The sequence below is a fragment of the Dipteris shenzhenensis genome, chromosome 3, assembly GCF_047967505.1.
Source record: "Dipteris shenzhenensis isolate YYH24624 ecotype China chromosome 3, Dip_SZ_1.0, whole genome shotgun sequence".
Taxonomy (NCBI): domain Eukaryota; kingdom Viridiplantae; phylum Streptophyta; class Polypodiopsida; order Gleicheniales; family Dipteridaceae; genus Dipteris; species Dipteris shenzhenensis.
Genome location: NC_141598.1, coordinates 38,322,359 through 38,349,825, shown reverse-complemented (window position 1 = coordinate 38,349,825; position 27,467 = coordinate 38,322,359). Strand labels below are relative to the sequence as shown.

General features: G+C 46.0%; 1 protein-coding gene across 2 annotated transcripts in view; it reads right to left on the bottom strand.

The window, feature by feature from the left end:
* LOC147903762 (dynein regulatory complex protein 9-like) overlaps positions 1 to 27,467 on the bottom strand; it is a 40,663-nt gene that overhangs the window by 10,912 nt on the left and 2,284 nt on the right. For both annotated transcript variants that reach the window (XM_087372931.1, XM_087372932.1), the window contains exons 3-5: positions 12,730 to 12,933; positions 12,590 to 12,636; positions 12,346 to 12,448 (exon numbers count right to left, since the gene is read on the bottom strand). In XM_087372931.1, coding sequence (XP_087229057.1) covers positions 12,346 to 12,448; positions 12,590 to 12,636; positions 12,730 to 12,933 — 354 coding nt within the window. The remainder of the gene's footprint in view (positions 1 to 12,345; positions 12,449 to 12,589; positions 12,637 to 12,729; positions 12,934 to 27,467) is intronic.

Genomic DNA, 27,467 nt, shown 5'->3' with positions numbered 1-27,467 from the left:
AAAGGGGAGGCCAGCAACGACAACCAGTCCTTGCGTCACAAGCAGGCACTGAGGCCGTTTTTGTGAACTCAGGACCCACAGTCTTCACTGGACACCCTGACCCAAAGTGCATGGAAGACAAGGACCCGTGGATAAGAGGCTTCGCTAGGTAAAATTCCAAGCTTGGAAACTCACGGGACTTCCAAGAGGGAACCTCTTATATCAAAAACACTATCTCTTCCTCTCGAATCTCTATTTCTACATTGACACAGATCACGGGCGATGGCATTCAATTGTTCCACCCAGCCTAACTCTCGCGGATCACAGATATTCAAATTAATTTGTTCCGTTGTTTTTTCATGCTTATCCACGAGACCCTCATTTCCCTAGATAGTTCTCCTTGCCAAATGTCATCATTTTAGCCTCTCCACTTGGTGCACCTTTTTTTACCCCTCTCTTGGGCACATTAAAAACCACTTGCCCCTTGGCATTATTGCACATTTAGGTGCACCTAGGCCTTAGCACTCAGAACTACCTAGTCAATGCCATTTCACCCTCACCTAGGACCTTGGCAGTTACTTCTCTTGACCAATTCAATTACGCACATTAACTATTACAAAAGTTGGTCATCTAAGAGAAAATGCCCACCGATCTTTCCGAGGTCATGCTATCTCGGCTAGAGCATAACATTCCTTCCCTCTTCAAGCATCAGCGTCCTCGATGATGAAATCTGGGAACACTCTCCGTAACTGGTATACGGATTCCCAGGTAGCTTCCGATAGAGGCTGACCATGCCATGCAACCAACACCGTGGGTATCTTCCGATTTCGTATTTGCATTGTTCCTCGGTCCAGGATTCTTGTTGGCTTGCGCCTTGCAATATCCTCTATCTCCTGAAACAAAATCACACCTTCGATTAGTGAGTCACCTGTATGCAAAAATTTCTTTAAGCGCGAAACATGAAAAACCGGGTGCACCTTACACCCCTGTGGCAATTCTAATTTATAGGCTACACTGCCTATTCTCTTTAGAATTAACCACGGCCCACAGTATCGAGGTGATAACTTAGCACACTCTCCTGAAGTCAACAACTTCGAGTGCAAAGAAACTCTGAGAAAAACTTTTTCTCCTTCCTTAAATACTCTTATAGACCGGTTTTCATCCGCATACACCTTGGCTCTATCCATAGCCTGGCGGATATTAGCTCTCGCAACTGCTAGCATCTCCCGCATCTGAACTACAAAGTTCGCGGCACTAGGCACTTTCTGAGGTACTCCAACTATAGTTGGATTTGCTGGTCTATAACCATAGTTCAGTTCAAACGGACTGAACGTGGTAGAGGAATGTTTCCTATCATTGTAGGCAAACTCCAACAATGGCAACCACTTGTCCCACGTATGTTGCCTCAATGACACATATGCCCTCAGCATATCCTCTAAAGTTTGGTTGACTCTCTCCGTCTAACCATCCGTCTCAGGATGATCCCTACTACTCATTCCCAACTCAATCCTTAGTGTCTCAAATACCGCTAGCCAAAAATGACCGGTAAATCTGACATCTCTGTCTGACACTATGGATCTAGGCAATCCATGCAGACGAAATATATGTCTAATGAACAAATCCGCCACTTGCGGGGCACTAACAGACTCTCTAGTAGGAATGAAGTGAGCCATCTTGGTTAGACGATCAACCACCACAAGGATAGAATCATACCCTTAATGCGTCGTAGGCAGTCCTACAATAAAGTCCATGGAAATGCTCTCCCACTTACTTAGTGGTATTTCCAAGGGCTGTAAAAGTCCGGGTGGCTTCACCCGCTCGGCCTTACTTACCTGACACGAGAAACACCGTGTCACATATTCATGAATATGCTTTTTCATCTTTAGCCAAAAGAAATCTCGCTTCACGAGATCATATGTCTTCTCGACTCCTGGATGTCCCGCACACGGGCTATCATGGCACTGTCGAATGACTCTCTGCCTGAGATCATTCTGACTAGGTACTACAACCTTGCCATTTCTAACTAGCATACCATTCCTTATGGTATATCTTGCATAAGTTTGGCCTTTTCTGGATGCCAGGTCATCCTTTTCATTTTCCCCGGGTTTTAACACATGAGCTTTAGGCCATAAGCTCTGGACAAACTCGTCCACCTTTTGAGTTTCTCTGATCTCGGTCATTAGAGCACTCTCTAATACCGTGAAACTCAGGTTGTGCATAATGCGAGACAACGCATCAGCAACCTTATTGTCTTTTCCTCTTCGGTACCGAATCGTTAGATTAAACTCCTGCATGAGCTCTGCCCACCTAGCTTGGCGGCCCCTCAAGTCAGGCTGTTTACAAAAATGTTTCAGAGTATCATGATCTACATCCACATAAAACTCTGAGCCATACAAATAATGCCTCCATGTTTTCAAAGCATGGATAACAGCATACAACTCCATGAGTTGGCCAATTCCTTTGAGAGGGAGAAAGCTTCTTGCTTTCAAAGGCTACTGGCCTTCCCTCTTGAAGGAGAACTGCTCCTACCGCAATGCCACTTACATCGGTTTCTAGGAACAACGGTTTCTGGGGATCAACTATTTTTAACACCGGTCCTGAGACCACAGCTTGTTTTATGGTGTTAAAACTTTCTTGTTGATTCTGTTAGTACCGCAGCCACTTTCTTCGGATCCATTTCTACCCTGTGGAGTAATTATGAACCCTAAATATTCAAGCCTAACCATACATAGTATAGTTTTCTTCTTATATTCACATAAAGACTGGCTTTCCTCAAAGTACTGAACACTATTCTTAAGTGTTCACGATGCTCAGTAACACTTTTACTGAATATCACGATATCATCAATAAAATGTACTACGAACTTTTCGATATACGGACGTAGTAAATCGTTCATAAGCATGACGAAGGTCGCTGGAGCATTGGTAAGTCCAAAGGGCATTACCAAAAACTCATAATGACCAAACCTGCTCCTGAAAGGGGTTTTATGCACATCCTCGGCTCTAATCCGGATTTGATGGTAGCCGCACTTAAGATCTATCTTGCTGAAAATCACGGCTCCATGTAATGTATCTAGCAAATCATCAATCCGAGCCATCGGATAGCTGTGCTTAACAGTGATATTATTCAATGCTCTGTAATCTATACAGAGGCGAAACGTATCATCCTTTTTCTTCTTTAATATCACTGGCGAAGCAAAAGGTGAGAAACTTGGTTGAATCTGCCCCAACTTGAGGTATTCTTCCAGTTGTCTATGCACCTCCGCTTCTTCAGCAAAACTCATTCTATAGGGAGGTCTATTTACAGGTTCTGTCCCCCGGATCAGTTCAATCTTATGTTGAACTTTCCGCTCTGGAGGTAACCCATAAGGTAGTTCATCCCTAAAACATTCAGAGAACTCCTCTGTTATAAGATTAGCCAGCTTGGCCATCTCACCACTTTGCGTAACATCAGTGCTAACCGAAGAATCATCCACCGGCTCTACCGATGCTGTGCAAAGGAATAAAAACTCTACTTGAGCTTTTCTGATTTCCATCACGGAAACCAACGGTCCCTGAGGTATATCTTTCTCACCTCGCAAGACATAAAGCACATCATTCATCTTGAATTGATATACGTGCTTTTTCCAATCAATGGCTGGATTCTTCCTAGAATGCCACGCCATACCCAGGGCTATATCTGCATGAGCAAGCTTGGTCATTTCAAAATCAAGCTTCCCAGCATAGTCCTGAATCCGAAGCTCCAACTGGGTAACCCTTTGGTCCCATACTTCAGTTGAACTTCCATCTGCCATCCTGACTGTATACGCATAGTCAGATGGGCTTGTTTTTAATTTCAGCCTCTTCACGAGCTTGGAGTTAATCACATTGTGAGTTGACGCCGAGTCAAACAACACAATGACATCATGACTGGCTACTTGCCCTTTCATTTTAATTAACTCCGTATCGTTAAAGGCCGTATACTCCGTTGCTGCGGGCTTAGATAGGATGTTGTCAGCTGCACTCGCCACTAACTTAGCAACAGACACACATAACAAACAAGGTACTAACCTCTGAGAAGGTCCCGCTAGTTGCATCTGCATATGTTCCGCATTGGGACTCTCCTGCATTTCCACATCGCATTCAGATATTATCATATTAGCCGTGCGACAATCTTTATTCAGTGGACAACCCTTCCACTGATGTCGCTGAAGGCAGCCGAAGCACAATCCTTCTTTTCTAGCTTTTTCTTTTTGTTCAGGGGTCAACGAGAACTTTGACCAAGCCCGGGCTGCCATTGGAGTTATTTTCCTTTTTACCCCAACGATGGTACTTGTTTTTACTGGTCCCTCAACCGGCTTCACCTGCTTGGTTTGGCCACTTGGCTGCGAGACACTTGTCTTTGAAATCCATTTCCTCTGAACTCCCCCTTTTTTCGGGTACTCATACTGAGTCCCTGCCTGCACAAATCCACCAGATCTACCCCTGGCATCCTCATAGTTCAGGGCTACTGCAATAGATTCATCTAATGTAGTCACATATTTAGCCCGAACTTCCATTTTGATTTTGTCGTTCAGTCCATAGATATAGTCTTTTAATTGAATCGACATAGGCAGAGGGTCTGTTATTTTCATGACACATTCCCTGAATTTGTCGGTGTACTCTGCCACCGACAGACTCCTCTGACGAAGATTTCTATAAGCATCCCAAGCTCGGGACTCTTCATCGGGTGGGAGAAAGTGTTTCTTAAATTCAGCTTTAAACCCTTCCCAGATGGTAGGAGCAACTTGATCCTTATGTTGCTTTATCCACCATCTATCCACTGCCTCAATAAACAGGTGTGTGGCCTCACGGATTTTCTTTAGATCAGATCTAATTTCACAAATGGCGAAGGCTTCTTCCCACTTGTGTAACCAAACCTCGATCACATCAGAGCTGCGCTCGGTCATCCGACCAGCGTACTTCTCCGATCTATAATTAGCGATATTAGGCACTTTGACCCTTGCGCGCTCTAATGAATGGATACTGGGCTCTGGCTCTGCTGGAGCTTTGCCCTTATCAATTCTAGACGGTCTAGCCGACAAGGCTTGTACCATCTCCCTAATCTCATTTTGACCAGCATTCACTTGAAGCTGCTGGTTCATAATCTACTGTAAAGCATCTTCTAATATCGAAATCCTACCGATCAAAGTAGGTGCTGCATGATGTGACATCTGTTGTGTAGACTGTACTCTAGACTCACTAGGATTCACCCTCGAATTCTGCCCTTCTGCCTCCATAGGTTCACAATGGAAAATAATTTATTTTTTTTTTCAATCTTTTCTAGAACCCAAATAAAAGATATATATATACACTTCTTTTCTGTTCTGCTTTCCTGATTTATTTTCTTCTTTCTCCTGCACACTAAACTCCCAAAATATACAATACTTTGAACGTTCCTTATCACAGTGCAGGAATAACAGAACTATATATAAAACTGTATCGAAAGAGGTGCTCCCTGATTTCTCCTTGAAACGTCGATTGATCTCCCTTGTTAAAGATACCAAGCGCCCAATGTAGCTCCGACGTTATATCCAAACAAAGCCCCACCAATGGCTGAAAAGAAATAGCGATAAAATTGCGGAAGTCCACTCAATGACTCAGCATCGTCGCTACCACCGATGGACAGCCTGTCGTCACTCGCCTGTGACTTTCTGGAACTATAACGTCAATTAGACACGAAGACTTGGCAGACAATGGCGACGGCGACTCTTCCTACGTTGCCCCTTGTTGCACCGTCAATCGACCAGAATATCTAGTCTATTCTTCGTTGACGGTAATTGAACGTAAGGTTCCCGTCAACACCACGCCACCTCGTCACGTACAGGTAATTCAATTAACCACCTCTGCGCTCAATTTGCAATTGTGTTCCGCATAATTTGTGAAGACCACGATGATCATCATAGAGCCCGTCGACCCCAGGCGCTGATATCTCCGCCGCCTGCTGTCCGTCATAACCTCGTTTCGTCACGTAAGGTTAACTTCCCCACTGTTGTCGCTGCCTTACGGGACCCCCAACTCCAGCCACGAACAGTCAACACTTCGTTGCGGAGCCTCGCTGCGATCAGTGCGTCGCCTACGCCCGTTGTCGTAGCAGAACACCAAACAAAAAAGCCCGTCCACCTGGTCCCTTCACGCACAGCCTCCGTCACTTGTCCCTTGCTCTCTCAACAAGGCTCTGATACCAACTATCAAAAACACTATCTCTTCCTCTCGAATCTCTATTTCTACGTTGACACAGATCATGGGCGATGGCATTCAATTGTTCCACCCAGCCTAACTCTCGTGGATCACAGATATTCAAATTAATTCGTTCCTTTGTTTTTTCATGCTTATCCACGAGACCCTCATTTCCCTAGATAGTTCTCCTTGCCAAATGTCATCATTTTAGCCTCTCCACTTGGTGCACCTTTTTTTACCCCTCTCTTGGGCACATTAAAAACCACTTGCTCCTTGGCATTATTGCACATTTAGGTGCACCTAGTCCTTAGCACTCAGAACTACCTAGTCAATGCCATTTCACCCTCACCTAGGACCTTGGCAGTTACTTCTCTTGACCAATTCAATTACGCACATTAACTATTACAAAAGTTGGTCATCTAAGAGAAAATGCCCACTGATCTTTCCGAGGTCATGCTATCTCGGCTAGAGCATAACATCTTATGAGCCCCCAACCTTCAAGGTGCCCCCAACATTCGCCGTTAGGCTACAAGCCACCGGCTATGTGCCCTTCAAGTTCCACCCTAATGACCAATGCAAGGACTGTCCATGCAGATGCCTGGTAACCCGCTTCCTCACGGAGTCCGACAGTTTACCCCCACAGTTACAACCTCGATGTTCGGGGGAGTAGGCTTCACAGCCCTAACGTTGGCACCGGTAAACCAATGGACCCCGCTACCAGGACAGGCCCTGAGGCCCAGTTGTATCTGTATTTCCAGCAGGGAACACCAATCCCTCTAAGAGTTGACCCATAGCCATCTCCAAGCTGATAACTAAATTTCTCGAGAAAAGAGATCCGGTCTCCCACGTGGAGCGATTTAAGCAAATATGCGAAGCACTTGGTGCTCCTGGAGATCTAGAAATGGTTAACACCTTCAGCCTCACCCTGGATGGCAAGGCAGGCCAATGGTATAGGGCCCTCAGCCCTGAGGAGAAAGTCAACTGGGAGGCGTTGCGAAAAGCTTTCATCGTAGGGTTCGCTCCCAGTAGTCACAAGTGGAGCCCAATTAATTAGTTGTATGAGGTGAAATAAAATGAGAATGAGTCCCTTCGAGACTACATTGCTAGGATCAAACACCTCAAGTCCTGCTGCAAACCACATGAGAGGATTAGCGACGAGCGATTGTTGCCACGCTTCCTCATCGGATTGGCGGACCCGAAGCTGCATGACCATTTAATGGTTCTGAACCCAACTTCTTCGAACTTTGCAACAAAATAGCCATCTGTATAAGTGACAACATGATGGATAAGGACACCAAGGACAAAGCTGCTACAACTCCGTCCGAGGTATCACAAACGGTAAGGTCTTCCAGTACGGAGCCTTCCATGAAGGAGGATAAAGAGTCTAAGGGTTTAGATATGGGTGAGTTGGCCTCTAATCTACTGAATAAGCTAGGCCAACAGTGGAAGATAGGAACCTCCAAGGAAGCACCGAGTAACCCCCACTTATTCCAGAGAATAGACAATGTTTGGTGCGGGGTATGCAACAGCAATCACCCCTCGAATGAGTGCCCCCGCCTCAGAGCAAGGCAAGCACTCTATTGTGCACACTGCTATAGATGGGAGAACCACGACACCTCTCAATGCCGATTTCCAAAGATCCTTCCCTAACCGATCTACCAACCAAGGCCCCAACTGGCCTTGACGGCCCCACACAACCCGATGAATACACAAGGAGCCCCTCTAGCCAATCCAAGGCAATATGAGGCACAACACGCTCCATTACCTCCACCCATACTAGGTCCGCAACCACCCCCACCTCGTATAACTCCAATCAACCAAGTATTCGTGGAGGAATTGCCTAGTGATTGGAAAGAGCGTGAGCAGGATCACGGCCATCCCGACTATCATTCTTACTTGAAAGAAAGTGGCATCATAAGTCACTACCTTTTACATGAGGATCAGCATGTCCCGGTATATCAGACAATGCTTGTGGTCTCGAGACATGAGTTCCTTGGCAGGAAGGCCCCCAATCCAATGCTATACATGTCAAAGTCCACATAGGACAAGTGAATGCCCATATAAGAGCACAGCGAACCCTACCGTATCGTGCTTTAAATGCCAAGGGGCGCACTTTTTGAAGGATTGTCCTTATAGGGATCTCACCCCAGTGGTCCCACGTCCACAATAGGTCCCATGCCCTTGTGTGGAGCCTTTATTTAAGGATTGTCCCCTAAGGAGGCCAGCGACTCCGACCACCCCGCTCAAGAGCACTAGCATCAATTTGCTAAGCATCGAACAAGGTCAAGTAGCAGCGGTGCTCTTGAAGGTCATCACGAGGATGCATGCAAAGGACCTAGGCAAGGAGATGAAGAACCAAGCAAGGAAGGGCAGGACTTCCACGTCTCAAATTCCCGAGGCACACCAGTCCCCGCAGACCAAGCCCAAGAAGGTCACCAAGCAAAGAAACAAATCAAGTGCTCATCCAAGACGGTTTAGATGAGGAGACAGCCACCCTTGCCACGTCCTTTACATCCGAACGAGCCCCTCCCTGTATGATCCTAGTATGCCCCCATATTCGGAGGTAAACAAACCAGTGCGGGCCCAAGGCTTCACATCTCCACCTGCTCATAAGAGAGCTTATCCAAACCCGCGGTCTTAGAGAAACAACGCTTAATAGACGCTCAGAACTTGGTACGGGAATGCCAAGAGAAATTCGAGCATAGACTCAAGGTCAACAAAGGGTCGGATACCATCCACCCTGACCACCTACAACTCATAGGGGAGCGAAGGTACTTAGGGTACCAAAGAGAGTGGAAGAAGAGAAACCACCCAACTCCGATAACTCAGAGGTCCCGGACCTCTGATGCAATGGATGTTTCAAGAGGACCCAGTGTTGCAAAACCTAAGAGAGGAGGAAGACCTCTATGGCTTTGAGGAGCCACTATCGGTGGGAAGGGAGACCTCCCAAGAACCACGTGATATTGCCGCATTAGCGGCCTTCCTCTCCACAGAGGTCAAGATGCCGATTGCATCCTTGCCGCGGGGGAATCCTAGCCTCTAGCAAGACCTCTCAAGCTGGATGAGCGGGCAAATCTTGGCACAAGAGCCTACCAACCCCGAAGAAAACCAATCACAAGAGGAGGGCCAGAACCTACCTAAAGTTCCCATCAATAAATTAGGCCAATACTTCAAAGGTGATGACACCAATGCAACTATATACCTAGATGAATCCTAAAAACACACATATATTTAGTAGATAATCAGAATTTATACTTTAGTGAGTATTCAGATACAAAGAGACACCACCTGTCGGGTGCATCTCTTCACACCTCAATCCGTATTGCAGTTGGATTATGTTTGGGTATTACGGTTCAGGAAGAAAGAGATGTAAGCGTCTTAATCATGTTGACCAGAGATATATTTGTTGGATGATGAATGTATCTGAAATATATTAGGAATACAATGCATCTTTCCCCCTCTCTGTTTTTTGTTCTGTTCATTGTAATGAATACGTAGACTGTTATTCTTCCTATTAGGCTTTGTTGTTAGCTTCTGCATTAACTCTGTAAAGATCATGAGAGTTGTGAGATTTCTATCTTTCTACTGCATACGTATTAGTTTCGGGAGTCTGTATGAACCCGTAAACATAAAGGTGTCAGATGCAAAACCTATGACTAATTACTGCTGGAGCACCAGAGCTACAACAGCTTTTGGAGATGGCTAAGGTGCCTGTTTGTGCTTCCTTTTCCCACATGTGATGCCTCGTGCCTTGGCCTGAGTCTCTCACATTAGCAGACGTAGGATAGGGTCTAAGAGCTCTATGCTGTTGTTATGCAATTAAACTAGGCTCAAACTCTATGTGGGCCTGCCTGTTTTGCTACATTTATGTTTGGTTTCATTGATGTGTGGCTTTTCTTCAAGTGCACAATCACAACCCCTGCCGCATGGACAGCTTTATGATGAGTTGTCTTATCTTTCATGCCTAGCTCTCCAACCTTGTCTCTTCTTCTTGGTCTCCATCCACGAGACCTCATTCTGAGTTGAGATCTCTCTCTCGAACCCTCCCTCATTCCCAAAATGCTTGCTACTTGGCGTGCTTCTTTGGTGCCATGTGTCCTAAAGCCCTCACATGGGCTTTCCTTTGCACCTATTCAATAATGTGAAAGCCTAGGAATAACCCCAGCCCTCTAAGCCCCACTAATGCAAGCATTGTTAAGCCTTCATGGTTTCCAACCTATACCGTGGTTTCTATTCATGACCGTGGTATTATACTTGGCATAACAATGGATTACTTGGTCACTCAAATGTACCATGGCCGGCTTAGTTACCTCGGATGTGACAGATGTGCTAAGGCCACCTTAGTCCCCTCAAATGTCATGGCTTCCACAACAATTTCAAACTCTGGCAAGTTGTGGCACAAGTTGCATGAACATATCACATGAACGCTTCATGTGAGATGCAGAAACATGGTATAGTGGAAGGCATATTTACCATCCATTAGATCATCAGACATATGTGCTTATTGCATGACAGGCAAGCAAGCAAGACAACCATTTCCCAAGATATACAACTTTAAGAAAAACGGTGTCCTGCAATTTGTTCCCTCAAATATCTATTGCAACATGAATATCCGCCACCATTGATGACTTCAATAGGAAGATGTGGGTACACTTCTTGAAGAAGCAGCTGGAAGCACTTGATGAACTCAAGGAATATCTAGTCTATAATGGTGGTCTACCAAGCTGTTGGACTTCATTCTCATTGCTACGGACCTCCGCACTACGCTCTGATGACTTCTATGACAAGGTTATTCTCAAGGGCGAAGACCTTTCCAATCACTTTTGGGTTGAACCAGTGCACACTACAGTTAACTTGCTCAATCAGAATTTGATGAAAGTGTGAAAGTAAAGACAACAGATGATGCCTACTCAGGTAAAAGGGTCTTTTGTTAAACATTTCAAGGTTTTGGTTCCAAGTGCTATACGCATGTTCCAAGATCCAAATGAGCACAAGACAGCTTGCTGCAAAAAGTCAAGAATGCATCTTCATCCTATCCAACATTGAGTGATATGTTGGTTTTACAACCCAACCATGTGAAAATTCTGGTCAACAGAGACCATGTTCTAGAAGCACAACATCCAAAAGGCATTTAAGCCTAGGGAGAGTTTCCAACCCTCATAAAAGCGGACCACAAAGATGATGAAGTAGAAGGAGGAAAGCTGAGGTCACTGGGACCTCAAGAGCAGCCACAATGGGCACATCCAACAACAAAGGAGCGCATGGCGCCCCCGCCCCTTTTTGCGCGCATGTTGCGTACCCCCCCATGCCCCCCCTTTGCATGCATGGCACGCGCGCCCCCCCCTCCCCCCCCTTCCCCCGCAACACTCCCCCCCCTCCCCCTTTTGCGCGCATGCCCCATGCCCCCCCCCCCCCCCCCCTTCCTTTGTAGGCATGTCGTGTACCCCCCCCCACACATGCACGCAAAGGGGGGGGGTGTTGGGGAGGGAGAGAAAGGGGGGGGGGGGGGGGGGGGGGGGGGGGGGGGGCATGGGGTGTGGGAGCGGGGTGCACGGGGTGTTGGAGGGGGGGGGGGTACACGACAACCTTATTCTCACCTATGATGTTGACTCTCTAGTCTCACTTAGACTCTGTACACCTTGCATCTCTCCAGGCAGCGTACTTGAAAACCTTAAGATTTCGAACACCTTGCATCTCTCCAGGCAGCGTACTTGCTTAGCGCGCATGTAAAGAGCATTCGAGAAGCCTATACAAGTGGTCTCGCATGTTCATTGGTATCTTCTTCAACTGATTGTAGCACTTCCTGAAGCTTGGCATAAACTTGCGGAATCTGTCGAGATCTAGAAGTTGTTACGAGGGAATTAGTGTTTTTGTCTCGTGGTTGCAGCACAAGAACAACGATAGGTTCTTGTGGATCTGTCACCTTTTTAGTGACAGGTTCATGTGGGTCTACCATGTTTGGTGGTGGTGTTGAAGCAGAAGGCAAGGATGAAATTGGGGGGGAGTTGTAAGCGGGGAAGGGCAAATCACACATGAGAATATGCAACCACCTATCAGAAAATAATCTTTTAACAGGATTAAGATGAACCTTTGACTCGTACTTTAAGAATGTATCACTAAAATTCTCGTCTGGCGTCTCATTTATATGGTTATTAAGCTTTGATGTCACCTCTATTTGACTTGCAAGTTGGTCGATTTCATCTCTTAATGATTTCAGTCTCTCTTCCCTTACTCTCCGTTTACAGTCTGCTTCAGCTAATGCCTTATCTGCCCTACAAGCCCACTATTAATGCCCATTCAGCATCTTGAAAATTAAAAGTGATCTCACATAATTAATTTCATATGCACTCGTATCCTTATTTAGAATGCTTCTGTCAGACAGCTAGGAAGTATGTTGAGTCATGGGACTTTACCTGTACTTTGCAACTAGTTTATTCTGCTTTTTAAGATCCTTGATTCCCTGTGAAACATCATGGAGAAGCTTAGTTGTTCAGGGGAGGGGGGGGGATTTGTAATTGCTATATTTTAAAGTTTTGCTGTGCAGATCTGGTACCTGTTTCAATTGTGTTAAGGATTTGCTCCAATCTCCAACAGCTTCCTTATGAGCCAGAGCTTCTGCTTGTATTTGCTGTCTCAGCAAATGCATGTCTGCATTCAAACTCTTGGCATGTTCAATGCTTTCAGGTAGCCTTCTCTCCACAGCCTCAAACTCGGAAACCACATTTGCTAAGAATGAAAAGCTCCCAGATTCCTCTATCTGCAGTGGCGCATAGAGGCTTCACAACATCATGTCATGAGAGTGGAAAGCCTTTAAATACAGTGTGCACAAGTCATATCCCTGGAGTGATGCCAGAGACAATGAAAAGGTGAAGAGCTGCATCTGCTTCAGAAAGGCAATGCTGTACACATAGCCAATGCTGAAACCTAGGTTTACTCCCAACTTACCATAGACGAGGGAAAATTGTGCTGCCATGAGATGATTCAAAACATAAACACTGTGATGCATAGCATTGACCAACTAATACGGCATTCCTCATATTATCAGCACCCAAAGTACATGCATGTCGCATCCATAGATATGTATATCATATATTTTCCATGCATCTCTACACATATCAACATGATTTGTTTTTATGATTCTCTGGAGAAGAAGGCTAGCAGTATGAATTAATCCAGTCAAACATGTAATGTAATCCACCACTGTAAATGCATGTCGCATCCATAGATATGTGTATCATATATTTTCCATGCATTTCTACACATATCAACAAGCTTTGTTTTTATGATTCTCTGGAGAAGAAGGCTAGCACTATGAATAAATCCAGTCAAACAAATTTCCTGTAATATAGTCCACCATTGTCATTGCAGAGAGACAATTATGTTAGCCCATTGACCAAAATTTGAAACCACAGCTCTCTTGTTGGGGTGGGGAAACAAGAAAGACTATACATCGAGCGAAAAAGTTAAAGCCCATAATATATTGGCTCCCACTTGTAAATTTTTTCTTATAAGAGAGCAAGATCTTTGTACCTGGTTTGCTTGATGGAGGAAAAAAATAAATGATCAATAGATATATAGCGAGTTTTAATCATTGTGGGGTACAAAGAAAAGATTGAACTCCCCTACTTTGAATTACTTCAGAACCAAGTGGCTCATTGTCTTTTCCTCCCAAAAAACTATTTGTGATAAACTTTCATGTCTGATTGTTTATAGGAGCACAAATACCTGATGAATGTATTGTGAAGGCTTGAACAATGCCTTTTCTAAACTTGCCATGTATAATTCATGCACTTTCTAACCACCTACTTTCCCAAACTTGCAAATAAAATTAGTAGACGTTCATATGTGTGGTGTATCATTTTGGTCCCAAGGAGCTTATTCTCCATCAAGAGTTACTTTGAAGGCAACAGTGAGAGCACATCAGTTTCACATGCAGCTAACATCAGCAAACTATCTGTGACCGACGATAAGAAAATGAAGATGTTGGATCCAAGAGGTCAACAACAATCAAGCAAACAAGGTCGAGAAACATATTCAACTTTAACAAAGAGGATCAGGTTACATTAACAACATTCTTGTGACCATACCATTCAATTATTGTTAGAAAGAAGAATGATAATATACCTAGATATCAAAAAATTGATATCTAGGGGTGGTATTGTATAGAGACTTTATTTCTTCATATCATGGTGCTGACCTTGAAGAAAGGTCTTGGAGATGACAATCTCAACATCGATTTGTGTGAATAGAATGCCCACACTAGGAAGAAAGAAAGAAAGAGTTTATTAAAGTCTTCGGGAGACCGTGAAGGTCTATGAGACTAAAGATAACTGATACAATGAGCATAATGGTGGCGGTCTCAAAACGGGCCAGCCAACCGTTTCTACAAAAAAGAGGTTATGAAGGACAGTGTGTCTAGTCCTGATACAAAAAATATGTGTCAACCTCCAGATGATACAAAAAAGAAGAAGGGGGGGGGCACCAAAAATGGGGCAGAGGGGGGAGATTCAATATATATGTGCAGGTGGTGATCGTCAGAGACCAATCATAGAGGGGCCGTCAAATGGGAGGCCGGAAAAAACCCTGCGATAGATGATTGGCCTCTGACATCACGCGGCCTAGTCGAGCTCGGTCGTCGGGGGCGGCGGGTGGCCCTGTGGATGAGGGCAACGGTAACCCCAGTGGGGCGAGCAGAGAGCAGAGACAAGATGTCATGGACCCGGATGTGTGGGTCTGTCTGCTGGCGCAGCTGTCGTGGCTTTGGCTCTCACTCACGTCCGCGTCGTCGGCTAGATTGAGGAGAGGTATCCTGTGACTGGAAGAAATCAGTGATGGGCCGCTGGGTGTCCTCACGTTGTGTGCTGCGCGTGTCGCCGTGCTCGGAGAGAGGTATCTCGGTGGCGAGTCATCTCATGTAAGAAAGCGGCTAGGCATCGCTGATCCGGGAACTGCAGCATGTGTGGGAGGGGGCCGAATCCGTCGCGGAAGAGGCAGTGGTACCGGCCTCGAATGGCATAATAGATAGGACATCTGAAAGCAAAATGCTCCTCCGACTCGATCTCCTGCAAGTCGCAAAGTGGGCAAAGGCGGCCCTCTCGTGGGATACCCTCTACGCGTCCGCTCTCAATCCGTAATCGGTGTGACGAAACCCTAAACTGACCGAGGGAGATCCAGAGCGCATGTGGTAGATGAAGTTGTGTGTAACCCGGAGGTGTGATGAAGCCCTCCTGTGAGATCTGGAGGCAGTGTCGGCAGTAGAAGTCGAGCTTCACAGGAAGCTCGAAGTGAAGAAACCATGTCCGCCAGGTGTGGAGCTAGAGCAGATCCGCTCGAATGAGCCGGTTGACCTCCTGGTCAGTGGGGGAGAGGGGAGATGGTGGAGCGTCGAGGCTGTACTGAAGGTCTAAATCGAGGCCTAGTCGAGTGAACCAACTGGAAAGACGACTATACCAGCATCGCTGGTCCCCATCAACGGATAAGGCCATAGAGGAGGATAGGGCTAGCCAAGGTAGGCGGAGGCAACCGTCGACGGAGGAGCTGAAATCCCTGACTCTGTGGAGATAAGTGATAGCCTGGAAAGCCGCATCAAGCTGTAGGGGTGAGGCACCGAACTCTACTAGAATGATCTGGTGTGGTACCGATGGTTTGCTGCGGATCATCCGAGCAAACATCAGTATCTGTAGGCGCTCGACTCGAGCCCACTATGTGTCTGAAAGGTCGACTCCCTACCACGGGCTACCGTACATGCCTGCTGGGCGGACCAAAGAATCAAAAAGGAGAGACTTGGTCCGCGGGTCCTGGAAGTGGGAGTGGTAGCACTGTCGCTCCAGCCTGGCAAGAGCAGCGTAGCCCCGACTGATCCTGGCCTACATGGCCGGGCGCATTGTGAAGATCGGGCCTGAGAAGACAACGCCCAAGTATGTGTAAGAGTCAACTATCTCAACAGGGTCGCCGGCGAAGAGGAACTGCTCTCGGTGCATAGCGGGTCTGGAAGTGTTGAAGATCATCACCTTGGTTTTCCCAAGGTTGACCTTCAAGTCATGTGTATCACACAAGACCTGAAGTCCATCCAGGTGTCGCTGAAGACCAGTAGCAGAAGAGGATAGTAATACTACATCGTCTGCATATAGGAGAATCTGGATGACAGTCTCCGCAAGAGAGCAGCCTGCACCTCCGAGTGTCTTGATGGTGGTCTTGAGCTCGTCGATGTAGAGGCCAAATAGAGTCGGTGACAAGGGACATCCTTGTTTGACTCCGATAGTGCTCGTGATCTCTGGGGTCCAGCTGGTGCCAATTCTGACCTGGCCCGTCACCCGCTCATAGAGAGCTACTACTGCCCAGATAACCTACGAGTCGTAGCCTAACTCCTGCGGGCGTCTGACGAGTCGGGCGCGGGGAACAGTGTCGAATGCCTTGCGGAAATCCACAAAGCAACAATATACTCTCTGTCTCCTGTGTCTGGCCTCCTCAATGATCCCTCTAAGTGAAAATGTGATCGTAAGTCGAGTCATCTTCTAACATGGTATCAGAGCCCAAGTAGGAGGCTCACAGGTGTGGGAGCCTGAAGGCAAGGACCTTGCTGAAGGACGACCCTGATTCAGAAGCTCTTGGGAATCGACTTCCACGACTGGAGGATTGTGCCCTTGCGAGAAGGAGGGTGACTCAAGTTAGTCCTGGGCATTTAAAGTTCGCAGTCCACGTGATCTGGAGATGTACTTTTGTTGCAGACCTTGCCAAAAGGACGGGTTGAAACAGACCCTCAGAGCATGGTGCTTGGAAGACTCCAGGTTGTTCACTCATTATGAGGGGGACAGCTGGAAGATCGTGACGGCTGGATTGCTCGAATTCGAAGGCAGGAATGTGACTGAAGGAGGTGGTGCCAGGAGGTGCTACCAAAGATGGACCTGTGTACCAGGATGGTGTGCGGAAGCGGGACCGGACCTGGTGGAGCAGGAGCCACTGGATGAAAAGCCAGGAAAAGATTTCGACATCGAAAAGTTCCAAAGTACTATGACTAGGGAGTTACTAGAGCATCTTCATCGACGTGTTGGCATTGGGCCTGGATGTGTCGGTGAGAGGGTGTGTTGGAAAGGTCACCTCCCCATCTGTGAGCCCCCATATGAGGAGAGCATGAGGGAGGGAGACCTAGGGCAGGATGTGCCCCAAAAGAAGAGAGGCGGGTACTTGGCTGATCTACAGGAGCATAAGGCGGAGCACAGGATAGCAATAGGGACCCAAGAGAAGAGACCACAGATGACGTCAGCAACAGTACGAAAAGTCTACAAACGCTCGAGGTGGAGCACGCGGACTCGAGTCTAGAGATAGCCGGCAGATAGGAGAAGGACCTTGTGGTTAGATCAGAGGACCACACCATTGGTGGGACTCTGGATCTATCTCTTTTGTATTGTGTCCATAGTTTTGGACGGAAATATATATTTTGGTGGTTTCTCTATCTGGCCGGTTCATTGTCTATTGATGAGTCTGCACATCTATTGAATGCACATAAGTAAAGAAGTTTGTGATTCCACACCCACACCGCACACTGTGTGAGATCCTGGGCATTACTATAAGTCTTCCGCTGTGCGTACCCTCTGTTGGGTCATCTTCTAACAAACCCTAAGGGGTTCACATGTTTATAAGAATAGAATGCACATGCTAGAGGGTGAGACACATGAAAAGCTAACCCTAACCCTAAAGGATTCACAAGTTTATAAGACCATTTCGTTTCATTTTTCAGTAGAGTTGTACATTGTGAACTTATGTGGTATACTCTCTACATTTTCAATGATTCAAATGAGTAGTGGAATCAATCGGTTTCTACTAACTTCGAAACTTCAGAGAATAGATATGAATTTCTTACTTTTTCTTCTCTTACTTCTCTTACCACATGATTTCTCTTCAATTTATCTATATGTGGTAGATACTACCCACCTCTCACATTGATGCTGAGTACCAAGATCTCACCTCATGCCAGCTTTGGGGCATTGACTACATCCAAGGCATAGCGGATCTCACGCCGTTTTGCATGCCATAAGAGGTTGGTTGAGGTGATTCACTCATTCCAAGGAGTTGACTCTTGGGGGCTTCTCTCAGAGGGGGAGCCACCTATCCCCAACACTGACCCGGCTTTCTGGCACACATATGCCACATTGGGTCTATGATGTATGGGAGCCCATGCGCCACTTGATATGTCCTCCCAGCTCAAGCCCACTACATCCTATTTGATTACCACATGAAATGTTCGGGTTGCATTGCGTCGACACCATAACAGGAGAGCCCAAGACCGGGAGGGGCTATGGATCGAGCACTTTGCGAATCTGGAGGGTGTTTGAAGTGTGGAACTATTTGAAGATCGTTTGGGGCTGATGGAGCGTATTACTGGAAGGAGTGGACAGATTGGAGCCCTTGAAGAAGGCAAGACCAGTTCGAGGCAAAAGGTGTTAAGAGTTGAGCATAACCTGATGTATCATGTGTACAGTAGGAGTGAGGGCTTTTGTTGTGGGTGTGCCTGCCCCATGTGAGGATAGTCTATGTTATGCTCTAGCCGAGATAGCATGACCTCGGAAAGGTCGGTGGGCATTTTCTCTTAGATGACTGACTTTTGTAATATTTTATGTGCGTAAATAAAATGGTCAAGGGAAGTAACTGCCAAGGTCCTAGGTGAGGGTGTATTGGCATCGACTAGGTGGTTCTGAGTGCTCAGGCCTAGGTGCACCTAAATGTGTGAGAATGCCAAGGGGCAAATGTTTTAATTGTGCCCCAAGAGAGGGGTAAATGGTGTACCAAGCTAAAGGTCTAAAATGATGACATGTGGCAGGAGGGAACCATCTAGGGAATTGTGGGCTTGTGGATAGGCATGAAGGAATGTAATTACGTATCTTTGTGTGGAGGCATGCAATCCATGAGAGTGGCTACGATGCCATCGCCTGTGATTTTGCCTTGTCCGTGAATCGACGAATCCAAGAGAGTAGTAAATAGAGTGTTTCATTTGCTAATTTGGCCCAGTTTTTCTTCGCACGTCAGTTTCTTCGGTAAAGCTTAATCCATAGGGAGGTCTATTTACAAGTTCTGCCCCCGGGATAAGCTCAATTTTATGCTGAACATTCCGCTCTGGAGGCAACCCATAAGGTAACTCATCCCTAAAACAATCAGAGAACTTCTCTGATATTTCTTTAGCTAACTCGGCCATTTCCCCATCTTGGGTAGCCTCGGTGCTAGCCGATCCATCATCAATCGACTCTACCGATGCTATACACAGACACAGAAACTCTTTCGGAGTCTTCCGAATTTCCATGGCTGAAATCAATGGTCCTCGAGGTAAATCCTTTTCACCTCACAAAACATATTCTACCCCGTTCATCTTGAACTAGTAAATATGCTTTTTCCAATCAATGGCTGGATTTTTCCGAAAATGCCAAGCCATGACTAGGGCTATATCTGTGTGGAGGCAAGAGAGGGGTAGTCGACGTCTTTCCTTGGTGAAGGACTGAAATAGGCGACATTCATCGCTTGCTCAAGGCTTTGTTAGCAAACGGGAGTCGAACGTGCATTAAATTGCCTTTGTGCATAATTCACCTGTGATGAACAAGGGACAACTCTGCCACGCGTGACGCCAAAACGGAGAAAAAGAGTCAAGGTGTATGCTTGGTACAGGAAGAAGGTCGCCATTTCCTACAAATTCTGCACATGGAAGTTGACGCCGCGCCTCACGTGCAAGAGAAGAGGGATTAGGAATAGAGCGTTTTCGTCGAGGCAGCAACATCTACATTGAGGAGCAGACGATTACTTCGTGGAGTTGAGGCGTTGCGATGGGCGACGCACGGGCAGCGTCATCGCTGCGTGGCTGATTAGCTCAACAAAGGGTCACCTTTGGAACTCCAAACTTCAGAATCATAGCTCTGCCCCGCATGGAAGCGAGCAGAGCGTTCTAGGCCAGCGTCGATCAGACCTTTAAAGCAGAGTCTTCCGAAGAGGATCGCTAAATAGCTGTTCCGAAGGTCACCCGGTTCTTCATCAAAGGAAGTTGGACTATATCTACGTTACGTGGAGCTTCCAGGGAGCATTTTTTTCCCCCTTCTATACAAATTTCCAGTTTGCAGTCTATTTACTCCTGTACAGCAAAAGGAAATTTGAAGTGTGATACTTTTGGAGTTTTGGCGTGCGGAAAGAAGTGAAAATAATAATAATAATAATAATAATAATCTATTTTTCCTTTTGAAAGAATGGAGGCAGAGGGGCAAGATTCCAGGGTAAATCCTAGTGAATCTAGAGCGCGATCTACGCAAGAAGTGTCCCATCACACAACGCCTACTCTGGTGGGTAGGATTTCTGTATTGAAAGATGCTTTACAACAGATCATGAACCAGCAGCTTCAAGTGAACGCTGGTCAAAATGAAATTAGAGAAATGGTGCAAGCCTTGTCGGCTAGACCATCTAGAAATGAAAAGGGCAAAGCTCCAGCAGAGCCAGAGCCCAGTATACACTGGTCGGAACGTGCGAAGGTCAAGGTATCTAATATTGCTATAATGTCAAGGTACCTAATATTGCTAATTATAGACCAGAAAAGTACGCTGGTCGGATGACCGAGCGCAGTTCTGATGTGATCGAGGTTTGGTTACACAAGTGGAAAGAAGCCTTCGCCATTTGTGAAATGAGATCCAATCTAAAGAAAATCCGCGAGACCACTCACCTGTTTATTGAGGCAGCGGATAGGTGGTGGATAAAACAACAGAAAGATCAAGTTGCCCCTACCACCTGGGAAGGGTTTAAGGCTGGATTTAAGAAACACTTTCTTCCACCTGACGAAGAGTCTCGAGCTTGGGATGCTTACAGAAACCTTCGCCAGAGGAATTTGTCGGTGGCAGAGTACACTGACAAGTTCAGGGAATGTGTTATGAAAATAACAGACCCTCCCCCTATGTCGGTTCATTTGAAAGACTATATCTATGGACTGAACGACAAGATTAAAATGGAAGTTTGGGCTAAATATGTGACTACATTAGATGAATCTATTGCAGTAGCCCTGAACTATGAGGATGCCAGAGGCAGACCTAGTGGGTTTGTGCAGGCAGGGACTCAGCATGAGTACCCGAGAAAAGGGGGATTTCAGAGGAAATGGACTTCAAAGACAAGTGTCTCGCAGCCAAGTGGCCAAACCAAGCAGGTGAAGCCGGTTGAGGGACAAGCAAAGACAAGTACCACCGTTGGGGTGAAAAGAAAAGTAACTCCAATGGCAGTCCGGGCTTGGTCAAAGTACTCATTGACCCCTGAGCAAAAAGAAAAAGCTAGAAAAGAAGGATTGTGCTTCGGCTGCCTTCAGCGACATCAATGGAAAGATTGCCCACTAAACAAAGACCGTCGCACGGCCAATATGATAATATCTGAATGCGACGCGGAAATGCAAGAGAGTCCCAATGCGGAACATATGCAGATGCAATTGGCGGGACCTTCTCAGAGGTTAGTACCTGTGTTGTTAAGTGTGTCTGTTACTAAGTTAGTAAGCGGTGCACCTGATAACATCCTTTCAAAGCCCGCAGCAACGGGGTATACCGTTTTCGATGAGCCCGAGTTGATTAAAATGAAAGGACAAGTAGCCAATCATGATGTGATTGTGTTGTTTGACTCAGCGTCAACGCACAATGTAATTAACTCGAAGCTTATTAAGAGGCTCAAGTTGAAAACTAGTCCGTCTGACTATGCTTATACGGTCAGGATGGTGGACGGAAGTTCAACTGAAGTATGGGACCAGAGAATTGTCGAATTCAGGACTATGTTAAGAAGCTGGACTTTGAGTTGACCAGGCTTGCTCACGCATATATAGCCCTAGGCATGGCTTGGCATTTTCGGAAAAATCCAGCCATTTATTGGAAAAAGCATATTTACCAGTTCAAGATGAACGGGGTAGAATATGTTTTGCGAGGTGAAAAGGATTTACCTCGAGGACCATTGATTTCAGCCATGGAAATTCGAAAGACTCCGAAAGAGTTTCTGTGTCTGTGTATAGCATTGATAGAGTCGATTGATGATGCATCGGCTAGCACTGAGGCTACCCAAGATGGGGAAATGGCCGAGTTAGCTAAAGAAATATCAGAGAAGTTCTTTGATTGTTTTGGGATGAGTTACCTTATGGGTTACCTCCAGAGCGGAATGTTCAGCATAAAATTGAGCTTATCCCGAGGGCAGAACCTGTAAATAGACCTCCCTATAGATTAAGCTTTACCGAAGAAACTGAGGTGCGAAGACAACTGGAAGAATACCTCAAGCTGGGGCAGATTCAACCCAGTTTTTCACCTTTTGCTTCGCCAGTGATATTAAAGAAGAACAAAGATGATACTTTTCGTCTCTGTATAGATTACAGAGCATTGAATAATATCACTATTAAGCACAGGTATCCGATGGCTCGGATCGATGATTTGCTAGATGCATTACATGGGGCCGTAATTTTCAGTAACATAGATCTTAAGTGTGGCTACCATCAGATCCGTATTAGAGCCGAGGATGTGCATAAAACCGCTTTTAGAAGCATGTTTGGTCATTATGAGTTTTTGGTAATGCCCTTTGGACTTACCAATGCTCCAGCTACATTCGTCATGCTTATGAACGATTTACTACGTCCGTATATCGGAAAGTTTGTAGTACATTTTATTGATGATATTCTAGTATTTAGTAAAAGTATTACTGAGCATCATGAACACTTAAGAATAGTGTTCAGTACTTTGAGGAAAGCCAGTCTTTATGTAAATAAAACGAAAACTATACTGTGTATGGTAAGACTTGAATATTTAGGATTCATAATTACTCCAGAGGGAGTAGAAATGGATCCAAAGAAAGTGGCTGCGATACTGACTTGGCCAATCCCTCAGAGTTTGACCGCTTTGCAATCATTCTTGGGATTTGTCCAATTTTATCGAAGGCATATCAAAGGATATTCCGAAATAGTATCGCCATTGATTGATCTGACCTCAGATAAAGTACCTTTTATATGGGGACAGAATCAACAAGAAAGTTTTAACACCATAAAACAAGCTGTGGTCACAGGACCGGTGTTAAAAATAGTTGATCCCCAGAAACCGTTGTTCCTTGAAACCGATGCAAGTGGCATTGCGGTAGGAGCAGTTCTCCTCCAAGAGGGAAGGCCAGTAGCCTTTGAAAGCAAGAAGCTTTCTCCCTCTCAACAAAATTGGCCAACTCATGAATTAGAGTTGTATGCTGTTGTCCATGCTTTGAAAACATGGAGACATTATTTGTATGGATCAAAGTTTTATGTGGATGTTGATCATGATACTTTGAAACATTTTTGTAAACAACCTGACTTGAGAGGCCGCCAAGCTAGGTGGGCAGAACTCATGCAGGAGTTTAACTTGACGATTCGGTACCGAAGAGGGAAGGATAATAAAGTTGCTGATGTGTTGTCACGCATTATGCATAACATGAGTTTCACGGTGTTAGAGAGTGCTCTAATGACCGAGATAAGAGAAACTCAAAAGGTGGACGAGTTCGTCCAGAGCCTATGGCCTAAGGCTCATGTGTTCAAACCCAAGGAAAAGGATGACCTAGCATCTAGAAAAGGCCAAACTTATGCAAGATATGCCATAAGGGATGGTATGCTGAAAAGAAATGGCAAGGTAGTAGTACCTAATCAGAATGATCTCAAGCAAAGAGTCATTCGACAATGCCATGATAGCCCATGTGCAAGACATCCAGGAGTCGAGAAGACATATGATCTCGTGAAGCGAGATTTCTTTTGGCCAAAGATGAAAAAGCATATTCATGAATATGTGACACGTTGTTTTTCGTGTCAGGTAAGTAAGGCAGAGCAGGTGAAGCCACCCGGACTTTTACAACCCTTGGAGATACCACTAAGTAAGTGGGAGAGCATTTCCATGGACTTTATTGTAAGGCTGCCTATGACACAAGGTGGATATGATTCTATCCTTGTGGTGGTTGATCGTCTTACCAACATGGCTCACTTCATTCCAACTAGAGAGTCTATTAGTGCCCCGCAAGTGGCGGATTTGTTTATTAGACATATATTTCGTCTGCATGGATTACCCAAATCCATAGTGTCAGACAGAGATGTCAAATTTACCGATCATTTTTGGACTGTGGTATTTGAAACACTAAGGACTGAGTTGAGAATGAGTAGTGGGGATCATCCAGAAACGGATGGTCAAACAGAAAGAATCAACCAAATTTTAGAGGATATGCTTAGAGCATATGTGTCATTGAGGCAACATACATGGGACAAGTGGTCGCCATTGTTAGAGTTTGCCTACAATGATAGAAAACATTCCTCTACAGGGTTCAGTCCGTTTGAACTGAACTATGGTTATAGGCCAGCGAACCCAAGTATAGTTGGAATACCTCAAAAAGTGCCTAGTGCCGCGAACTTTGTGGTTCAAATGCGGGAGATGCTAGAACTTGCGAGAGCTAACATCCGCCAAGCTATGGATAGAGCTAAGGCGTATGTGGATGAAAACCGATCCGCTAGAGAATTTAAGGAAGGAGAAAAAGTTTTTCTCAGAGTTCCTTCGCACTCTAAGTCTTTGACTGCAGGAGAGTGTGCTAAGTTATCACCTCGATATTGTAAGCCATGGTTAATTCTAAAAAGAATAGGCAAGGTAGCCTATAAATTAGAATTACCGCAGGGGTGTAAGGTGCACCCAGTGTTTCATGTTTCTCATTTGAAGAAATTTTTGCATACAGGTGACTCACTAATCGAAGGTGTTGTTTTGTTTCAGGAGATAGAGGATAATGGAAGACGCAAACCAACAGGAATCCTAGACCGAGGAACAATGCAAGTGCACAATCGGAAGATACCCACGGTGTTGGTTGCATGGCATGGTCTACCTCTATCAGAAGCTACCTGGGAATCCGTATACCGGAGAGTATTCCCAGATTTCATTATCGAGGGCGCTGATGCTTGAAGAGGGAAGGAATGTTATGCTCTAGCCGAGATAGCATGACCTCGGAAAGGTCGGTGGGCATTTTCTCTTAGATGACCGACTTTTGTAATATTTTATGTGCATAAATAAAATGGTCAAGGGAAGTAACTGCCAAGGTCCTAGGTGAGGGTGTATTGGCATCGACTAGGTGGTTCTGAGTGCTTAGGCCTAGGTGCACCTAAATGTGTGAGAATGCCAAGGGGCAAATGTTTTAATTGCATGAAGGAATGTAATTACGTATCTTTGTGTGGAGGCATGCAATCCATGAGAGTGGCTGGGAGGAAAATTACGATGCCATCGCCTGTGATTTTGCCTTGTCCATGAATCGACGAATCCAAGAGAGTAGTAAATAGAGTGTTTCAGTCTAGGAGGGGTGTTGGCTGTGTATCCGGGCATGCACCTTTGTCAAGGACTCCTCGTGATTCCAGCCTGTTCCAAGCATGCAGAGGCTGTCCCAGGGAGCTGTCACCCTGCAGAGGGTGCTACGGATCTGTACGGTCCGTATCAGGGCTGATTCGGCGCTGTTCCAAACCCTTTGTTGCCTGTTTGCATGCCGTGATAACAGCCCTTGGAGGCATCTAGGCTGGGTCAGGATAGGGGGCCATTCAGGCCACCGTTTGGGCAGGAGACCCGATCTGCCTGGTTGGGTTACCAAGCCCCAGCAACCAGCTGGTAGGGAGGGGTGGACCGACCTGCTGGTCGGCCACCTTTGGCAGCTTGGTTTGCCCCCTTGGGGCAGACAGGTCGGCCTATTCAGCAAACCGTGGCTGGAAGGGGGTGAGGCTATATATGGGCCCCTCCTTCAATTGTGTACTTATCTCATGTATGGAGATTTTGCCCAGCAGTTGAGGGCTTTTCCCTGAGATCCGTTGCAGTCTCTTTCTCTCTCCTTTGCAGTTCAATTCTTGTGGTGTGTGTTTTCTCCCTTTTTGTTCAGTTTCTGCTGCACTCTCAAATGGTACCAGAGCCAAAAGGTTGGCTGAAGACCTAAGACATGGAGGGCACGTGGAGCCAGCAAACTGCGTGGAGTTTTAGGGCTGCTGTTCGGAGGTGTTCAAAGAGGAGTGTGCAGAGGTGTGGACTGTTTGGGTGTCAAGCAAGAGGTAAGTGTTTGAAGGGTGTTTTCAGATTAGAGAGGAGGTGTTTCAAGGGACAGGACAGAGGAGTGTGCAGAGGTGTGGACTGTTTGGGTGTCAAGCAAGAGGTAAGTGTTTGAAGGGTGTTTTCAGATTAGAGAGGAGGCGTTTCAAGGGACAGGACAGCGAAGGCGTGAAGGTACCTTAGGCTTCAAGCCTCTTCTTCTCCAGCCTGTTCCTCTCTTCCACCTTCAACCCCCTTTCTCTACTTTCTTTCCCGTCCACCCTCTCTTCTCAGTTCTACTCTCTCTTCGCTCCAACATGGCTACCCTGGCTGAGATGGCGGAGAACAAGGTGAAAATTCCAGTATTACCCGCCTTCCCCGTGGACCGTCAATTGGATGGGCCCAATCACAGTGTATGGCAGGTCATCATGGAGTCCATTTTGCAGCCATATGATTCTAGCAGACTTCATTTTGGTGGGGGTTGTCAGGTCTGATCCCCTTGCAGCAAACCTAGGGATCATGGAGTAAAAGGAGACTGAGACCATGTCTCAGCTCTGGGACCGGGTCAATGGGGGGGTACGTTTGTTCATTTTTTAAAACTGTACTCCTCAAGTTATTAATCCTGTAAAGCACATGACGGTAGCCAAAAGTATCTGGGAGCACTTGGCATCCTTGTACAACAGAACCTCTCCCATGAAGAGGATGTCTCTAGAAGTTTAGATGAGAGTGGTGGATGTCTTCATAGATGTGCGAGCACATAACAAGCTCCAGGAGCTAAACAAGAGTTTCTTCAGGCAGGGAAGGAGATATCATTTGAATCACATTGTTGTCCCACGTGTCTGCTCAGTACTTCACATCTTATTCGTCCTCGATTACCAGTGGAAAAATAAATACGTTGACGTGGGAGGAGTTGGTACCCATGGTGCTTGATCAGGAGGAGATATTTCAAAGTCCTTCCCAGGGCAACAGCTCAGAGGCTTGGCAGCTGAGCAGAAGGGAAGGAACAAGAAGACAGGATGCAAAAAAAGCACTCAAGGCCTCACGTATGTGGGATTATTGTGGCCAAAAAGGTCACTTGCCTTCAAGGCAGGATGTGCTGCCTGCAGGCATTTTGGTTCCAGATGAAGGATTGCTTGCTTGTGTGTGGCAGCAGTACCTACCGGACAGTGCAATGGTGAAGTTGTTTTTGTTCGAGGCAAGCTTCCAGGCAGGAGTTGTTCCCACTGATTCAGGTGGCTCTATGTATACCAATATGTATTTGTTTGGA